At 34.3% G+C, this 18,240-nt stretch overlaps 1 protein-coding gene across 3 annotated transcripts in view; it reads left to right on the forward strand.

The window, feature by feature from the left end:
- GRIK2 (glutamate ionotropic receptor kainate type subunit 2) overlaps positions 1 to 18,240 on the forward strand; it is a 356,698-nt gene that overhangs the window by 302,049 nt on the left and 36,409 nt on the right. For all 3 annotated transcript variants that reach the window (XM_038133845.1, XM_038133846.1, XM_038133847.1), the window contains one exon: positions 17,723 to 17,948. In XM_038133845.1, coding sequence (XP_037989773.1) covers positions 17,723 to 17,948 — 226 coding nt within the window. The remainder of the gene's footprint in view (positions 1 to 17,722; positions 17,949 to 18,240) is intronic.

Genomic DNA, 18,240 nt, shown 5'->3' on the forward strand with positions numbered 1-18,240 from the left:
GAAAAGCTTATATTTTATACTGAGAGTGGTAGGCAACTGGGAAGATGTTTATGAACACAGATAAACAAAGAGAATTACTTTTTTTTTGTTAGAATAAAGCTCAAATTGAATATGCAAATAAGAACTTCATCTGTGTAACCTTAGTTTTATAACCAAATTAAATTTTATAGCATTCTCTAAATATTTATACATTATTTATAAACAATGAAATAAGCTCTTAAGCTTCATCAAGAACATAAGAAATGTCCTCTTTATTTTAATACAAGTAAATTGGTCCTGAGTGTTTGCTGTTGTGGAGGATCATCATATTCCTTATTGGCTCTCCCTTTCCACCACTTAGCTCATCATGTTAACTTAGGATAAAGGAAAAATTTAAATTCTCTTCCTCGAAGAAGACATTGTGCTATGTCAGTATTTTTTCCAGAATAGATTGCATCTTGATCTAGTCAGAGCACCTATAGCTTTCTAGCCACAGGTCATGTATTTGAAAGGATAATGAGGAGTTTACTTCTAAAGACTTTTCAAAGGAGATCGTTTCAACCCTCCCAGATGACCTCTCTCTTGCAGATTATTGCAGATGTATAAGGAGATATTAATTCCTGCATACTTTTGAGAAATGGGCAGAAATATAAATGGACAAAAAGTGATTTGGCTAGTTCGATATAGCAGACAGAATATTTCTGAAAATCTTTGAATGTAAGTGTCAATATTGTAGAGATTCACTGGAATTAATATCCATCAAATTTTAAGAATTATAGTGCACAGCTGCAGTATCTTCTACTGAAAGTTTTTGTTATGCTCTTCAAGGTCCAAAATACCTAACTTTCCTTAACTCTTTCATAAAATATAGAAGGCTCTAAAGAAGTTGTGACATAGACAGACTATTTGTTAAACCTAATTATCTAGTCTACTTAAATTCAGGTTCCAACTACAATCTGTAAGAAAGAGATCATAAAAATAAAACCACACAGAAATATGGTATTTTTATGTCTAAATACACAAAAACACAGAGCACGGGGTGCATCTAAATCTGTGTATGAAGATACATGGACTAAAAGACTGTTCCAAAGGGCTAAGGATTGGCTAAGTTAGGGATTTGGGAGTTCACAGGAGTAATGCAATGAAGGAAGGAATGCCATCACAAATGAAAGTGCTTAATATCCAAATTCAGTGAGTTTGTCTATGATTTCATGCTCTCTTTAAAATTATTTTTCGACTTTACTTCTTCTTTAATAAGGAGAAATAGTGATTATGGGGGTCAAGTACTGCTTTACATGAATGTTACTAGTGACTATAAAGTTGAAGGGTTGGCAGGGAGATATAAAGAAAAGGAAAATTAGGATTTTCATTTAATGTCAATGACATTCTGAAAATAAATAAGGTTTAAAAGATAAGTGTAAGGCTTTGTCCTAGATCATCAGAAAGGATTTTAGGGACTATGTATGACAGTATCATATTGATTGCCACTTTAATCTGTTCTTTTTTTTTCCCTGAAGAAATATTTTAGATTTCAAAACATGTTCCTCACACTGGATTTCTGACAGAGGAAAAAATCTTAATTGTCATGGATAGACTATTTAGGAGAAAATGCAAACCAAACAAAACAGACTCTTCAGGCAAATTGAAACACGACACAGACATAGCTTCATAGCATTTATTTATTTATTTGTTTGTTTGTTTGTTTGTTTAAATAAATTTTGGCTTAAAAAAAATAAGCTTAAATTTATTTAAATAAGTTATTGAGCTACATCTCACCCTTAAAACCAAACAAGCAAACAAAAAAAGAAAATCATTAAGACATCTTTAGAAGAGTAATATATTTTTCAGTTCAGGGTTTTTTAGCAGAAATGTTGACCAGATTGATTTTTCTCTAAGAGCCTTTGAGAGTTCAAATACTACAGAAAAAAAAAAAAATCCATTAAGTACTATCCAAGCTGAAGACATCAACTTAATAACTTAGAAAGCATTTTCCATTTGTAGACATTAACACCAAGGATGCTTCAGAAAAAAATGTGGTAGATGATTCTTTAAGAAAAAGCACCTTCCAAATCTATATGAACTTAAGCAGATGGACACTACTACTTCCGAGTAGTCCTTCTTCGATTGTTCAGGTAACATAAGTTCTTACATGGCTTAGAAGAGAGTAGCAGTGTATTCAAAGTAAGATTGGACAGATCATTGAGCAACCTGATCTAGTGAAAGTAGTCCCTCTCCAGGGCAGGAAGTGTGGACTAGACATTATTAGAAGGTTCCTTCCAACCTAAACCATTCCATGAATCAATATGAACACTTTTATCAATCCATTATAAAGTTTTAACCAGTTTGCACCATGGAGTCATGAATTTCAGGCTAGTCATATAGTTTAGTTGTAGACCTGGCAGTGTTATGATCATGGTTGAAGTGGATGTGCCTTTGAAGATATATATTTTTCAACTTAAATGTTTCTATAATTCTCTGATTCTATGACATAATTTGATAATATCAGTTTGCTAATGCTAATTATTTTCTTTATTGAATAAGACTTTTTAATGAATTAATGAAACATTTAGTATAAAATAGAAATATACTGAATGCCATTAGTCAAGTAGGGTAAGCATATTCCAGAAAGACTAGTAGAAATTTTACCTTTGAGTATGATCTCATAGCATTCATAATATTTATATTTGAGTGTTCACAAAAAATATGTCTTTTATTTCTCACTCCTTCTCACTGATGTTCATTTGTGACCATTGTTTGGACTTAATTCCAAACTAGTCAGCTCAGTCTGGAGTTCTGTTAAAGATTTGTGACCAATGTGTATGTTTTTCATATTCCACAATTGGAAAATAAAATTGTCCACCATATACAATTCATCACATATTTAGAATACTAATGGAAATTTCATTTTTGAGTGTCTACACAAACTTTTCCCATTGCATGCATTATATAAAATGTTTGAAATATGTAACATGTATTCCCTTTTTTTTTGGACAGTAATTTTAAAGGGAAAACATTTCTGGAAATGTCTGGAAGTTTAATTTTCTCTAATAAAATCAAGATCCTGAGACATCAGAAAAACAAGTATAAATTAATTTATTTAGACACAAGTATTAAAAGGACAATAGCTTTAGTTTCAGTTTCTGAGAGATTATTAGAATCCAGAGAAGTAAATAAAAATGAAGTATTCACTTGCACAGTGCTCAGGCAAGATTTTTGAAAAATAAGATGGTTTCAGTGAGCTGGTGTATTTTATATCCATTGATGTGTGTGCTTTGCTAGTTTTATCTTTCCAAGCACTACATATTTGTTCTAATGGATGATAAAAGTGAAGAAGTAGACTAACTTATAACCCATAAATTGGTCTAGGAGAGCTGGGTAGACAGTAAGAAATAGCTTAATCATTGTCTTCAAGGAGTTCAAAAGGTTGATCCCAAAGACAAATAAATGTATGCATGAGCTTGAATTAGTTCCTTCTCCATCATTTGAAACTTCAAGTAAATGGGCTGCCCTGTAATCATGAAGAAAAGGTACTGCACTGCGGCTATGGCATTTGGTATTGCTTAGATAAAGCCTGTTTAAAGGGAAAGAAAATAAGATTGCCTTAAGCCTCTTGTCAGCTTCCAGTCAGAAGTAAATTCATACATAATAAAAAAAGACTCAAAGCAAATAAAAAAACCGAAAGTGAAAAAATAAGCTGGTCAAAGCAAACGTTTAACGTATCTCTTCTCTAGGCATTAATCATACTATATGGTAGTGAGGGTCAAAAGAGTTGAGGCGAACAAGAAGCATTTTGGAGCAGGCAAATGGGAAAAAAACCAGCTAAGCTAGTGATTTAAAACAGATTGAAAATTTTAAAGTGAGGCATAAAGGTCACAAAATCAGGTTCAGATTGATAAGGCACAGTAGGAAAGTTTTAATGAATTCTCAGTAAATGTTTTTAAGACAAGCACTCCAGACTTGACTATTGAGATAACAATGAGGTTTTTTTTGTCTTATCAATTGGAAGGGAGTTAAGAAAAATTCTAGCAAAAGATCAAACAGAATTATGAAAACTTAGTTTTGAAAAAAGGAACTGAATTAAGACTGATTTTACTGACTACTACAGAAAAATAAAAGGTTTTTTAATTATTTACTTTTACTCCTGTATTGGAGACAGCAGGGATGCTGTTTTGTCTTTTCCAAGTGTTAGCAATCTAACATCTGTTAACAGTAGAGGAGGTGAAATTAAAATAAGAAGTAGAGTCTAAATCCAAGTCATTATGCCTAACAAAGAAAACAGTGGAGTAATAGAGGGAAATGGAGATAAGTTTTAACTTTTTTGTACTTGAAGATATAGACAAAATGGTTATATAAAAAAGATGGGATGAGGAGGGACTGAGGTTATTTGGCTTGTGCAGCCTGAAAAAGAGGAGACTGAGGGTATACCTCATTTCAGTTACAAATTCCTCATGAAGGGAAGTTGAGAGGCCGGCACTGATCTCTTCTCTTTGGTCACCAGTGACAGAACCCAAAGGAATGGCCTGAGGCTGTGGGAGGGGAGGTTTAAGATTGATGTTAGGTATGTCTTCTTCACCCAAAGGGTGGTTGGGCACTGGAAGTGTTTTCTTAGGGGAGCGGTTTCCTAGGGGAGTGGTCACAGCACCAAACCTGACAGAGTTCAAGAAGTATTTGGACAATGCTCTTAGACACATGGTGTGTCTCTTAGGGCAATCTTGAGCAAAACCAGGAGCTGGACTTCAATGATCTTTGTGATCCCTTCCAATGCAACACATTCTATGATTTTATGATTCTAGGACTCTTCAGTGTAGCAGAAATACAGTTTGTCTACAAAACATTATGATAACTAGTATAAAGGGATTCTTATAGGTTATTTGAATATCTTTACTAGACTTTAAAAGGGAGATCAAGACCAGGAGGAGAGTTCAACACCAAGACAACACCAGGACAAGTTTTTCTAGTGTATCATTGGTTAAAGGTATCTATCTAATTTAGTATGGACCATATTAAGTGGAGAGTGAGTAGGACTAATATATGGTTGAACTGGTAGGCTCAAAAAAAGAATATGTCAAACCCTTGGTGAATTAAAATATCCATCAGAAGAGAGGCTGAGAGAGCAGGATTTGTTTAGCCTGGAAAAAAGAAAAGCTGTGTGCAGGGAATGTAGACTGATATTTATAAATATGTGATAGGAGGAAGCAAAAAAGAGCCAGATTTTGCTTTGTGGTTTTCAGTGGAATAAGACAGGGCAGTGGGAAAAAACTGGAGCATGTTGTACAGAGAGACTGTGGGGTGTCCCTTAGAAATTTTCAAACCCTAGACAATGTCCTAGACAACCTGTTCTACCAGACTTTCCTTGGAACTGGATTTTGGGATAAATTATCTGCAGAGGCTCCTTCCAACTTCAACAGTTCTGTGATTCCAGGACTCCTGTGGTAATCTGGGACACTGGTACCTGGACCATTCACTCACAGAAGAGGTGTGAGCCTCCATCGTTTTATTTTCCTTGCATGTTCTATGTCCATTTGATAGAATGGCCTTGGAAGAAATTTACCAAACTGTATTAAGGAAGGGAACAGTGATTGCATGAATAAAACATAACAATTTGGGTCTCCCTTCCCTTACCAGCTTCAGTGTCAGTACTACTCCTCTTGGAATAGATGAGCCATTTCAAATTTTTAGCTGTCCTTAAGGCATGCCAGACATTTTTTTAAAGACTTTGACTTTGTGCTGGTTTTGTTTGGGGTAGTGTTAATTTTCTTTGAAGTAGCTGGTATGGCACTATGGTTTAATTTGAGAGGAAAATAGTGTTGATAACACAGGAACATTTTTGTAACTGCAGAGCAGTGCTTGCCCAGAGCAAAGGTCTTTTCTGCTTTTCACCCTACGCCACCAGTGAATAGGTTGGGGGTGCAGAAACAACTGGGACGGGACAGAGCAAGAACAGTGACCCCAACAGACTAAAGGGATATTCCACAGGTTATGGCATCATGCTCTGCATATAAAGCTGGGGGGAGAAGGAAGCTGGGGCAGCATGCTTGGAATGATGGTGTTTTTCTTCCCAAGCAATAGGAATTCCACATGATGGAACTCTATTTTCTTGGGGATGGCTAAACATCTGCCTGCCCATGGGAGTGGAGAATGAGCTCCTTGTGCTTTGCTTGTGCACACAGCTTTTGCTTTACCTGCTAAACTGTCTTTGTCTCAACTCATTAATTTTCTCACTCCTACATACAAGCCCCATAAGGATAGTAGTTGATAACAAACAAACCCAGAAATATCATGCTGTATGTAACCCTAGTGTAAGTAGAGCAAATAATGAAGTAACTGGGATTTCTTTATTCTTGCATTTAGCTCAAAATGAGGAAATCAAATAGAGAGTAATTAGAATGTAAAGAAAATATTATAATTATGTGATTTTGGTTTGTATATAATAATTTGTTTGGTGTTTCTTTAGACATAATAATTGCCTTATTAAATTTTTGTATTTAAATTAAAAACACTGCAAGGGATAAAGTTAGCTATAGAATATATTTTTTAGAAGAAAACCAATCATAGCATTATGGCAAATACTGTCATGATCTGAATAGAAAGTGTGGGCTAATTGACAGATGCTATCACATCTGTCATGATGAACATAATATACTTTTCCCAGAGATCTTCAGTAAGTTGTCACCTTCCAAAAAGGTTCAATGTAACTTTGTCATATAAACATAAACCAGAATCAAATTATAAGAATATAGATGGAAATTAATAAGATTAAATACCTGTCCCCATGAGAAATGACATTGATTGCTCAGAGCTGATACATTCTACTGAAGTTAGCTATTGCTATGATGAAGCCATAAAAGTTGATTCAGGTCCTATGGCAACTTCAAAATTGTTTATGGAGCCTTACACCTTAAAGCAAGTAATTTTTCCTTATTAATTTACTCATTGACAGAAAATGTCTTTCACTGATCTGCTGCTATTTATTTATTTTTAAATGGACTAAGGGTATACCTGTCCTACTGCTGGTCCAGGTGCTCATTAGAAAAACCTTTCCTGTTAAGTAGCACATTTTAAACAAACTCAGCAGACTGATATTCAAGATAAATATGAAACTATTTCCTTACTTGCCCAAGCAATTTCATCCACTTTGTTTTGTTTGAAATTGTTTGTATTGCTTTTGTTTCACTGCTTTGTCTGCTTTTCTTCATGGCATATACAAGGAAATTATGTTTGTGGCGCTGCTAAAACATATTTTCCAACACAATGTCTTTCAAACTCATAAGTGATCTCTTTAACCCCATCTGTGACTAGTGAAGTGGTCAACCAAAGGGTCACACAAGATAATTTAGTCATGATAACACATTCACAGTGGCATCAGTTGTGTGTTAAAATACAATCACAAACACTAGCAGTTCAACTGTTAATTTTTGTCAAACTATGTGGGATCTAGATGTAGTGGGATAAGTAGTATGGTACACAATGCAGAATGAATTAAATGAGTTCTCTGTGCTTTCACTCATTTTTTTGTTTTCATTGCCATTTTTTTTCAGTTTTATATAATACATATGAACAGCAAAACATTAAGTCAGTCACCACTAAAGTTGTTAGCTTTTAAAATTGAAATTTAATACATATTTACTAGTTGTTTATTGGAGGTTTCTAAAATGGTTACTCATAAATTAGTTTCCATAAAATTCCTTAGAATGTAGTTTTCTCAAATATTTCAATTAAAACAAAAAAAGGAACTAAGTCAAACACTGTAGTCCCAGTTGTTGTTATTATTGGAAATGGCTCAGCAAGATAATTTGGTAGCATCCTGAAAAGGCTGGCTTGTTTTTGTAAGCAGATTAGCAGAGATAATAATATAAATTTAGCTAAATTCAACTTAATGGATTCTCAAACTACATCAGAAATTGTGTTTCCCATTAGCTGCTTACTAAATGATAGCAGAATTATTTTTCTGTCCAATTGATCAATTTACTGACAGTTTGACAGGGGAAACAGAATGAGGCACAGCTACACCCAGCGATTCCATGAATGAAATGTCTAGAACCCTTGGCAGTTGGATAATCATAGAATTATTGCATGATTTGGGCTAGAAGAACATTAAAAATCATCGTGTTCCAATTTTCTTATGATCATTAACAGTAAGTTTTCTAGGAGTTATCACGTACCAGCCCACACAATTTTTTTTCTGATGGCACATAGATTTCCACTAGATCACATCAGTACGTTTCAAATGTCTGTTCCTTCTCTTGCTGTATTTCAGAACTTGGATGTCAGAGGCCATAGAGTAATTATTTCAAGCCACATTTGAAATGCTACATTATTGATAAAAAAATTCTACTCTGCCCCCAAAATGCATAGGTTATAAAGTGTTATTGCTTTTACCATGTGCAACTCTAAACACATTAATGTTCAGTGAAGATCACACGCAAGATTGCTACTCAAAATGATACTTTTTTCCCCCCAAGACTGGTTCTGCACAGTTCAGTTATATATTCAGGCATCTGTATGAGCAATAATTAAGTAATTGGTACAGGATTAGCCAGAGAAATCTTAGAATAATCTATGGCTGAGTGTTGGTGTATTATTTAACATTAACATGACTGATTTAAATCACTGGGTGGTCAAACAAGCTGGTAATTTGTCTTCACATTTTCATTCATTGGAAATTTTCAGTTACTTTATTGCTGCTAATTTTGAGCAATTCTTCTGAAAAGAATTCAAATAGAGAAGTTAATAATGCTGGAAAGTGAATTCTTTCCCCCTGTTCTGCCATATGCTTGTATGGACTCGCTTACTAGAGATGTTCAAATTGCAGGATGCAAGTAAACACATTAATTGTATTTTACTCTAACTTTTGACATGTTGTATGATTTTATCAGCAATGCAATTTTCTCCATCAATTTCTGGTAAGTTGGGTAGGAGCTCTATATATCAGTACAAAAAAGTACTCAAAACCATATTTTATAACTCTGTTATTGTCTGTGTTTTCTGTACAGATCATTAACAGAAAACATGTAAATTCATTTAGGTGTGTAGATGAATTCTTCATGATGTATTTGTCAGGAACTAGTCTGGCTGAAAGATTCCTCTGTCTTTTACTGTATCTTTCAATTCCAGATCTTTCAGATTTTTTTTTTAATTATTTTTATTGTTGGAGGGAAGCAGCTTCTTAAGTGTTATGTTGCTTATCTTCTCAAATATGTTGTTTAGGAAACTAAAGGTGTTTAAAGATAAAACTGCCAGAATTTTTCCAAGATCTGACAGATTTGCTAACAAAAAATTCTTCTGATCAGTATCCCACCACTCCTCTACACCTTTGATAAAAACCACATATGGCATCAATCCTGTTTGCCTGAATTAACTCCAATTTTCTAGTCACCAAGGTCAGAAAAGTACAGAGAAAGACTCAGCTGTTAGCACATATGGTCCAATGTGGTTGGTAATTTACTTTGTGTATTAAGAAAGTACAGAATGCTAAACCCTAATCCCAGTGCAAAACACCTCAGTGGTGGCTTATGCTAATGTATAGAATGCAACTATTTTATGTGAGCTATTCTGTGAAGAAATACTGAAAATTATTGGCCATTTTGGATGTAAAGAGTTTTTTTACGTTTGTCAACAGAACTGATAGGTGAATTTATTGGGAGGAAAAAACCCAGCAATCTGTCTGTGCAACAAGGCTCATTTTGATGACTATCATTATAAACAATAGTTAATGCTAATTCTACTGCTTGAGTGGTGCCGTTAGGAAAAAAAAATACAGGAAATTCCATTAAGTTTTTGGAACCTGTGAAGACAATGAAATAGTATTTATTTTAAATATATTTTTTTCTGGGAAGAAAATGGCAATTAATAGACTATCTATTCTGCTCATTCAAAGAGATCTTTGACCTAAGAACTTCTGAGTTTGGCTCCTAATATTGCCAAATAAGTTTATATCAAATCTCAATAGCAACAATGTTTTTGAACATAGCACATATTAATTGTGCTTTGAATATTGCACAAACATCTCTCATACAGGTATTGATGCTGTGAGAATACGTTTGGTAAAATGTGGCATTGTGACAATTCTTGCTCTATTAGAGGTAATATTTAAAGTAATATTTGTGACCTTCATGCACAGTTCCAAAGATAAAACTATCAGTGCTTTTGGAAAATTGTTTTCAGATACAGTGCTAATGAAGTGTGGACTTCTGTACGTGCAATTTGTATCTCAGAACAGTGAGCAGAAATAAGTTCATCTTTACAAACATCAAGAGAATAGGATATGCTTTAGAAACAGACTAAATTTTATTAAATTCTTATTCCTACTTATAAAGGTAGAAACCTGCAGAAGTGTGAGATATACGACACTTGTCATCTTCCACAGTATTTTACAAGAAGAACTCTTGTGATGTTAGTTATTATTCAGTAGAGGACTATATATCATTCTGGTATAAAAGGCAAGAAAGTCTTCTGAAATCCATTAGTGACTTTGGAGCTATGAAGTCTTTACCTATTTCCAGTTCAAAGCTGATAGCAAAGACTTATTTCAATAGCATTAAAGTTTGGGGTTTTTTAACCATAGGTTACTAGAAATATTTAACATTTGTTCAAAATCTTTGTGTTTTAAAACAAAAAGTCAGCACAATCAGGGCAAGAGTGAAAATGTCTTTCTCTGAGCACTACATTTTTCATTCCTTGTAGCTCTATTCTTGGCAGAAACACCTTTCCTCTTTTCATTTGTGCTCTATGGACCATAAAAACTGCCGTTATGGAGGAGAGAACGCTGTATGCATTACTTTTATTGTTTTTATGCTGACACAACAAAATCTAAATTGTCTGGTTCACTTAGGGGTTTTCAGGCTTCAGTGGTTCTGAAAAAATAGGGGGAAAAAAAAGAAAAAAAAAAGTAGAGAAATAATACTCTGAGACCAGAGGGTTATTGTGAATGGGATCAGGATGAAAAAAGAGTTTCTTTTGCCTTTTTCTGTGATGACTTAGAAGAAGCTAGTCTAAGAGTTCTAGGAGACAATCAATAAAAGAATATTGTATTAAAGAGATTGGTATTTATAACTGCTTGCTAAACTGTTCAAAAAATTAGATGGCACATAGAAGCCCACTTGAATTAAATTTATCTGTTTGGTGATGGAGGACAGCTAAGCTGATTTAAGTCTGGACTGTGCATGGCATCGTATTATCCTGTGGAGGCATCAGGTGCAGATACGCAATTAAGACCAAATTGCGTTTTACACATAACTCAGCTATGTCAAAATCAGTAATTATAATGCTTTAGTTGCCTCAAAAAAGCACTTTTGGAGTGTGGAATTAGCTAAGACTTATGAGAAACTAGAAATTGTTTTGGTCATTAAAACAAATTTAAATGTACTATTTAAAACTAACGATCTTCAACAAGATGTGTAGTGGTTAGTGAAAGCTAAAAATTAAGTGCGTAAAGCTAAAAAATTAATAAGTGTAATCTTTTATTCTGAATTCTGTATTTATCGTTATTTCCTTATATTACATTACTGTTTAGTTCAGAAGTCCGAGTAATGGGTTGTTGTTGTCCACTTCAGAAACATTGAGTTGTTTGGAGAAAACAGTACCTGTTCCAAAGAATTCAGTTACATATTAAGGACTGGGAGAGGTGGATCAGTGTACACAGATGTGCATTACAGAAACAATAAAGTATGTGAAGTACACAAAGGAGAAAACACATCATCCTTGATAGGTATTTGAACAATAGCAATCAGCCTATACAAATTTCCATTTGGTGAGACTACAGGCAGGTGAATAGTGTATTTATGTTTCTGTACAATTTATTTTCATTTATTCTACTGTTCAAATTCTTTTGGATAGCCTTGCCTTTGAGTTTTGCTGTATTTATAATTCTTCAGGAGAATTACAGGATACCTTAGGCTGTTTGGTTCTCTCAGTTTTAAGCTTGTCACACTTTGATTTGAAATGTATTCTATTAGTTAACTTTGTTGATCTCTCTATTAATGGTACTAATCTTCTGTGGCCTAAAATATTGGAGACATATCTCAGATGTTTTAGAACATCTATTAGCAGTAAGAGGATTGACTATAACATTTGTTTCACCTAAATTTGACATCTAACCTTCTTATGTTTAGAAAAAATCTTGAGCTACTTTAGCGCTTTTGCCATTATTAAGAACATCAGAAATGTATTTTCGAGTTTATTTCACAGCTATGTGGATTTAGGTCATATGTCAAAACAAAATGTCAAACTTACAAAGAAGCATAAGGAATGAATAAAACAGCTTACTGTATGAACAGTTAAGTGTGGATTCCTATACTTGTGTTCAGGATTTCCAAAGGGTCATGTATGAAACAATTGGGATGAATCCACATGAGTTCCAGAGGAATGAAGAGGAAAAAAAGACAGGAAAACACACTCCTCTAGATAATGACGTGTTTGCCTTTGGCTTGATGTGTGAACCAGATAAATTCACAATGCTTTTGGGGTTTGTTTGGTTCATTTCTTTTGTTTACACTTTTTTTTTTCCCTGCACCAAAACAGGAAATTATATATTTTGTTTTGTTTTCTTGAAATTGCTCAAGGTCAAAATTTGAAGTTTCCAGAAACTCATTAATTACTGTACTTAAATTTATGCTGATAAAGAATCAAAAAAATCAATGAGAACTCAAAGTTGGAAGGGATCTCTAGAGGTCCCTTATGCTTGTTAGAGGAGATCTGCTTTTCTAGTTGAAACTATAGTGTGAGATTAATTTATTCAGGGTGCATGGTGCTAGATTTATTTATTCAGAGTTACATTAAGCTGTCTCAAATATTTCCAGTAAGCTGATTCTACGACTTCTCTGAGCTACATGTTCCAACACTTAGTTTTTCTCATTGTGAATAATTTTTTCCTTATATTCTCAGAGAATTTCCCATTAGCAGCGCTGGCTATTGCTTCTTATGCTGTCCCCACGCATCCTAATGAAGAGAGTACCTTCAGCTTTTCTCTAACATTCTCTTTAGGTAATAGAAGAAGGTGATTAGATTCTCTGTAAGCCTTCCATTCTAGGAGAAACACTATTTTATATAAATCTTTCTTTGTAAGTTAAGATCTCCAATCTTCTGATCACTTTGGTGGGCACTGTCTAATTTTACCATTTCCTTGAACTCAGAGAATGAAAACTGGACAAAGCATTCTTGATGTGGCTTGAAAAATGCCAAGTATTGTTGATTAATCACTTCTCTTGTTCTGGGTTTGGCTATAGTCTGCTGACATTGCCTGCAGTCTGCTTTCCTGCTACAGAGATGGGCTGCTTAGTTATGTTCTTCTAGCTGTCTTCTTGGCATCATAAATCCTTTTAAGCCAATATTTACTCTCACCAGTCAACTCCCAGCTAGTAGGGATACTTGGGATTACTTTTTCCCAGCATACACTATGAATTTATTCTTCTTAAATCTCCTACATTTCCTCTTATACTAATTTCCAAGCCTTTTGTGACCTATCTGCATAGTAGCTCTTTCTTTCAGTATTTCTACCTCTACTCTCTGCTTTGTGTCATCCACTAACTTGATGAGGGTTCTTTCAATACCATTTTCCCAACTGCTTGTAAAGATACTGAGTAGTATCAGGTCAAGTACTGATCCTTGAGGTAGTCAAATCTTAACAAGATGCTAATCTGGTTTGAGATGTTAACTATGACTTTCTTTGCCATTTCTCTACCTGTAGTTGCTCCATCTGTCCAGCGCTTATCCTTTCAGGTTGTCATCAAAGATGTTTTGAGGGACTGTGTTCAACACTTTGATAAGGCTCATATGTATTGGTTTTTTTGAAATCTCTCTTCAAACGTCATTCTTTTTGTCAGTGCAAATGTGAAAGTGATGAGCTTGGTGAAGTCATTCAGAAGTGACGCTTCATAGTTTGCCCATTACACAAGGTCAGCATGAAGGGGCATTGTTCCTTTAGCTTTAAAAAAAATCCATGAATCAACTTTAAGAAAAGTGACTTGTGTCCACTAAGCATGCAATGCTCAGGAAAACAAAAGTCACAAAGCTGTTATACTCAGAGTCATAAATAGAAAATACTGTAGTAGGATTGGGAATCTGTGGTTTTTTTTCTCACATAATGTTTGTGATGATTTAATTCTCATGTGGTGGAGAATGCTTTTGTAAAATATATCAGTAATGGATTGCTGATTTTTAAATTTTTTTTCAAAATTTAATCCTAATTACCTTCAATCTTTCCTTAGTTACCACAGACTCTTTTGAGTTTAAATATTGCATGGGTGAAAGCAAAGCTGAAACATTTTCTGTGGCATCTAAATGATTTTAGAAGCCAGGAAAGAAGTTGTAAGCTATCATTAAAATAAAAATCTCCATTAATGGATCTGTAATTTTCCTTCATTGAGAAATGTCAGAATTAGCCTGGCACATTTTTACTGTGCATTTATCCTCTCTTGACTTGTATTATGAAGTCTGCTTCCATCTACTTTGATCCTTGTTTATTCTGTCATATTTCAACATTCTGATATTTTTCTAACCTTGTGGTCGGGAGTCCTGCTGCTCAGATATTTTTTTCTAAGCCAGTGCTCCAGGATGGAGCAGTAAGTAACACATTACTGACAATGACTCATTCTGTTTCCAGACTCATATTTATACATAGCATTAGACTATGACTAACTTAGAGCCTTTGCCATGGTTCCATTTGTGGTCCCTGACAGGCACAGTTATCTTCCAATGATGTTTAATGCATGAATGCTGAGTATGACACTTACAGCATCCTCTGAATGTCATTCTGAGAGCTAACATTTTATGCATCAGGTTTAATGATGATATGAGTTTCTAGATTTGCCTAATCTTTTCATTTCCAGCTTTCCTATTAGTTAGTTCTCTTTTTTCTTTCAGTGAAATTCAAGGCATAGGCAGCTTTCTTACATCTTCAGCATTCCTGAGGGAACACAAGCATGGTAAATCATGTCACCACAAGTTATCTTATGCAAACATCATTTCTGGTTGATTTCAAGTTAGGTTGGATTTCCCGACAGTGATTTCCAGTTAGATGAAACAATATGGTGGACTAACCCAGATAAAATAATACACTTCATTGATGGAGGATATAGGTTGATTAACCAGATTGATTTGCACACAGTGAAAGAAGGTGGAAACATAATGTAAATTGCAGCACCTGCTTCTAACAGTATGAATGACACAGTCATAACCACAGGAAGCATGTTGGAGTGTCATTTTCTTTAATTCAATGTCAAATGGGCCCCTGATGCTTTTCATTGTTCTGACTTCTTGATTTTCATCAAAGAATCTGCTGAGTATTTTGGCAAACACGGGATAACTATTTGTGGTTATATTTTCCTAAATCAAATGAAGAAGGTTTTTTAATTTAAGATTGGAATAAAAAATCCGTTGTGCATTAAAAAAAAAGCAAACATAGGGTTCAAAATTAGAATGGCCCTATTCCCTGGCATAATTTCAGCTCTTAGAGGTGGAAGAAAGTAGTGCAAAAGAATCCACTTTTTGTGCACTTTCTGTCATCTTTGTCCAATTTACAGTGGTGAGCCATGTGCCCTGGTATTCTAGCTTTTGTGTTCTCTTCTTCATTAATCACGTGTAGACTGTTTTAATGTTTTCATTTCATTTTAATTATTCCAGTAAATGAGTTGTCCTGTGCAGGAGCTTTCTCTGATTTTGTTGATGTCTTTTTTCCTTTTCTTTTCAATAGTAGCAGTGGCTTCATCCTAGATGATTAAATCAGGGACCATATTATGAAAACTCTATCCTTTAAAGGATATTGTATTTTTTTCACATGTTCTAATGATTGAGTAGAAAGCAACCGTTCCCCTTGTTAGTATTTTTTTGACCTGGAGTTTATTTTATTCTCAACAAAAATAGAAAAATACATATGTATTACAGTTCCTTTTTTTTTTCTTGATGTATCTCATTTGGCTTTTCCTTGCCCCTACCACACCCCCCCCAACATGTGTCAGCAATGTGCATCTAACCATTTGCTAAAATTAAATTATTTTTCTCTGCCAATGTTTTATATTGCTCAGATTACTTATAGTAGCTAAAAAAATTACTGGGGTAAAGACTGTATGATAAAAGAATTAAATAAGGGTTCTTGGTAAAATTTTACAAATATTGAAAAACATTTATTTCCACCCTGTCTGCATTATACATGAACTTAGATTCCTACAGAGCTGATATGCATTTCTTGAAGTACATTATGCTACAATGCAATATTAAATGCTTGCAAGAGTTATTTGATTTAAAAAAACCCCCAAACACTATGAGGAGAGGCCCTATCTGTTTTGTTGTCTCTATTGTACATGTTCACAGAATATTCTGAAGAGAAATGCTTTCCTCTTTCATTGTTACTAAAATCTTTTGCAATCAGGCCAGATTATGTTCATTACAATAACAATGGGCAAAATTCAGAGCCCTAAAAGTCTTCAGTTTTGTTAGCATTGACACTAGACTTAGTTCAAATGCTTGATTTCTTAAGTCCCCCGGCATAGTGAAAGAACTCTTGGATTTTATTTCAAAAGAGGTACAAAGGGATCTCTTTTTTTTCTAAATAAATATTATTTTCATTCCACATACCCTTCTAATTCTCTTTTGGGTCAGAATGTCTGTCTGTCAATCATCTGAACTTCAGAAATGTTTGTAGTGTCAATCTGTGTTTAGTATTTCTTCCAGATCTGATGGCAGAAATATGTTTAAGGGTGATATCAAAAGAGGAAAAACACCTTAAAAAGTCTGATAATACTAGTATTAACATGGTACTTCTACTTTTTTTTACAAGGCAAAATTTGACATTACAGAACATTTTCTGATACATTTCGAGTTTGCAGTGTTATTAAACAGATGAGACAAATGTGATATAAAATGTTCAGTATTTCTAATAACTTCAGTTTATCCAATCATTATACTCTCTTAAGCACTGTGTTTTACAAAAATGAGAGAAGGTAATTACTTTCTTTTTAAACCAACTCAGGTGCAAAAAAGGAAGCAACTCCTCTGTAGTTGCACAGCATCAATTTCTTCCAAACTACTGACTCCTTTGTCCCAAATTACTGACTCTCTTCCTACCACAACAGTTCTTTGTATCCTGAAAATATTAAATCAGAAAACATGTATTAACTTTTAGGACTTCCAGTAGTCCATTTCTGTAAGGCAAGCTAGCCTTATTATGACCGGAGAGTGATATTATCTCTCACCTAAAATCTTTCTCCAAGTATTTTTGTCATGTGCTATAAGTAAAATGTTGTCTGCCCTCTCCTTCACAACTGTTTTCTCCGTACACTGCCATCTGTGAGCGCTTTGATTACTTCAGATTGCCACGCTATGCATTAGGTTTTCAGAACTGTTCAGCTGAGTGATTGAAATAAGAGCGAAATTTCACTTGTGCCAGAATCCACAGATTCTCCTACAAAACTTGACAACAGTTCATTATCTTTACTAGAGTGAAATACTTTATAGTTTTCCACTGACCTAAGTACTTCTAGGCCTTCCTCCTGCATAAAAACATATAAACAATACAAACAGATCAACAACAGTTATTTCACATTTGACAATCAACAGTTATTTTTATTTTTACATGGAGAAGATGGGAAGTACAGATGAGATGAAATACACAGACATCCTTAGAAAATTGTCTTGGTAAAACCTGACATAGTAAAATCCGAGAGGAGAGCAATGTACAAATTGAGAGTTTGCTTTCACTCTTATAAGCATATTATTCTTACTCATATTGCATTTAATATTTGCCTTTCAGAAATCCAAAATTTCCACTTATGACAAGATGTGGGCCTTCATGAGCAGCAGGAGGCAGTCAGTACTTGTCAAAAGTAATGAAGAAGGTATCCAACGCGTGCTTACCTCTGATTACGCATTTTTAATGGAGTCGACAACCATTGAGTTTGTCACACAGAGGAACTGTAACCTAACACAGATTGGAGGCCTGATAGACTCCAAAGGTTACGGCGTTGGAACTCCCATGGGTAGGTGATATGTCAACCACTTGTTCTCTGTTCATAAATCTTAGTTGCTGCAGCAGCATATGAAGCATCCACTGTTCCTTTTTTTACATTGCCAGTATTTACCTTTATTTTCTTTTTTCGAAATCAGGCACAATACATATTTTGTCAAAGTTCATGGATTTTATTGTATTTTCCAAAAAGAAAACAGTTGCTACTTTATAAATAGTTGAATATTTTTATATGATAAATTTGTTTTACATGGTGTCTTCCATATGTTCAACAGCAACAACAGTACTGTTCACAGTACTTTATT

Source organism: Motacilla alba, chromosome 3 (assembly GCF_015832195.1).
Source record: "Motacilla alba alba isolate MOTALB_02 chromosome 3, Motacilla_alba_V1.0_pri, whole genome shotgun sequence".
NCBI lineage: Eukaryota > Metazoa > Chordata > Aves > Passeriformes > Motacillidae > Motacilla > Motacilla alba.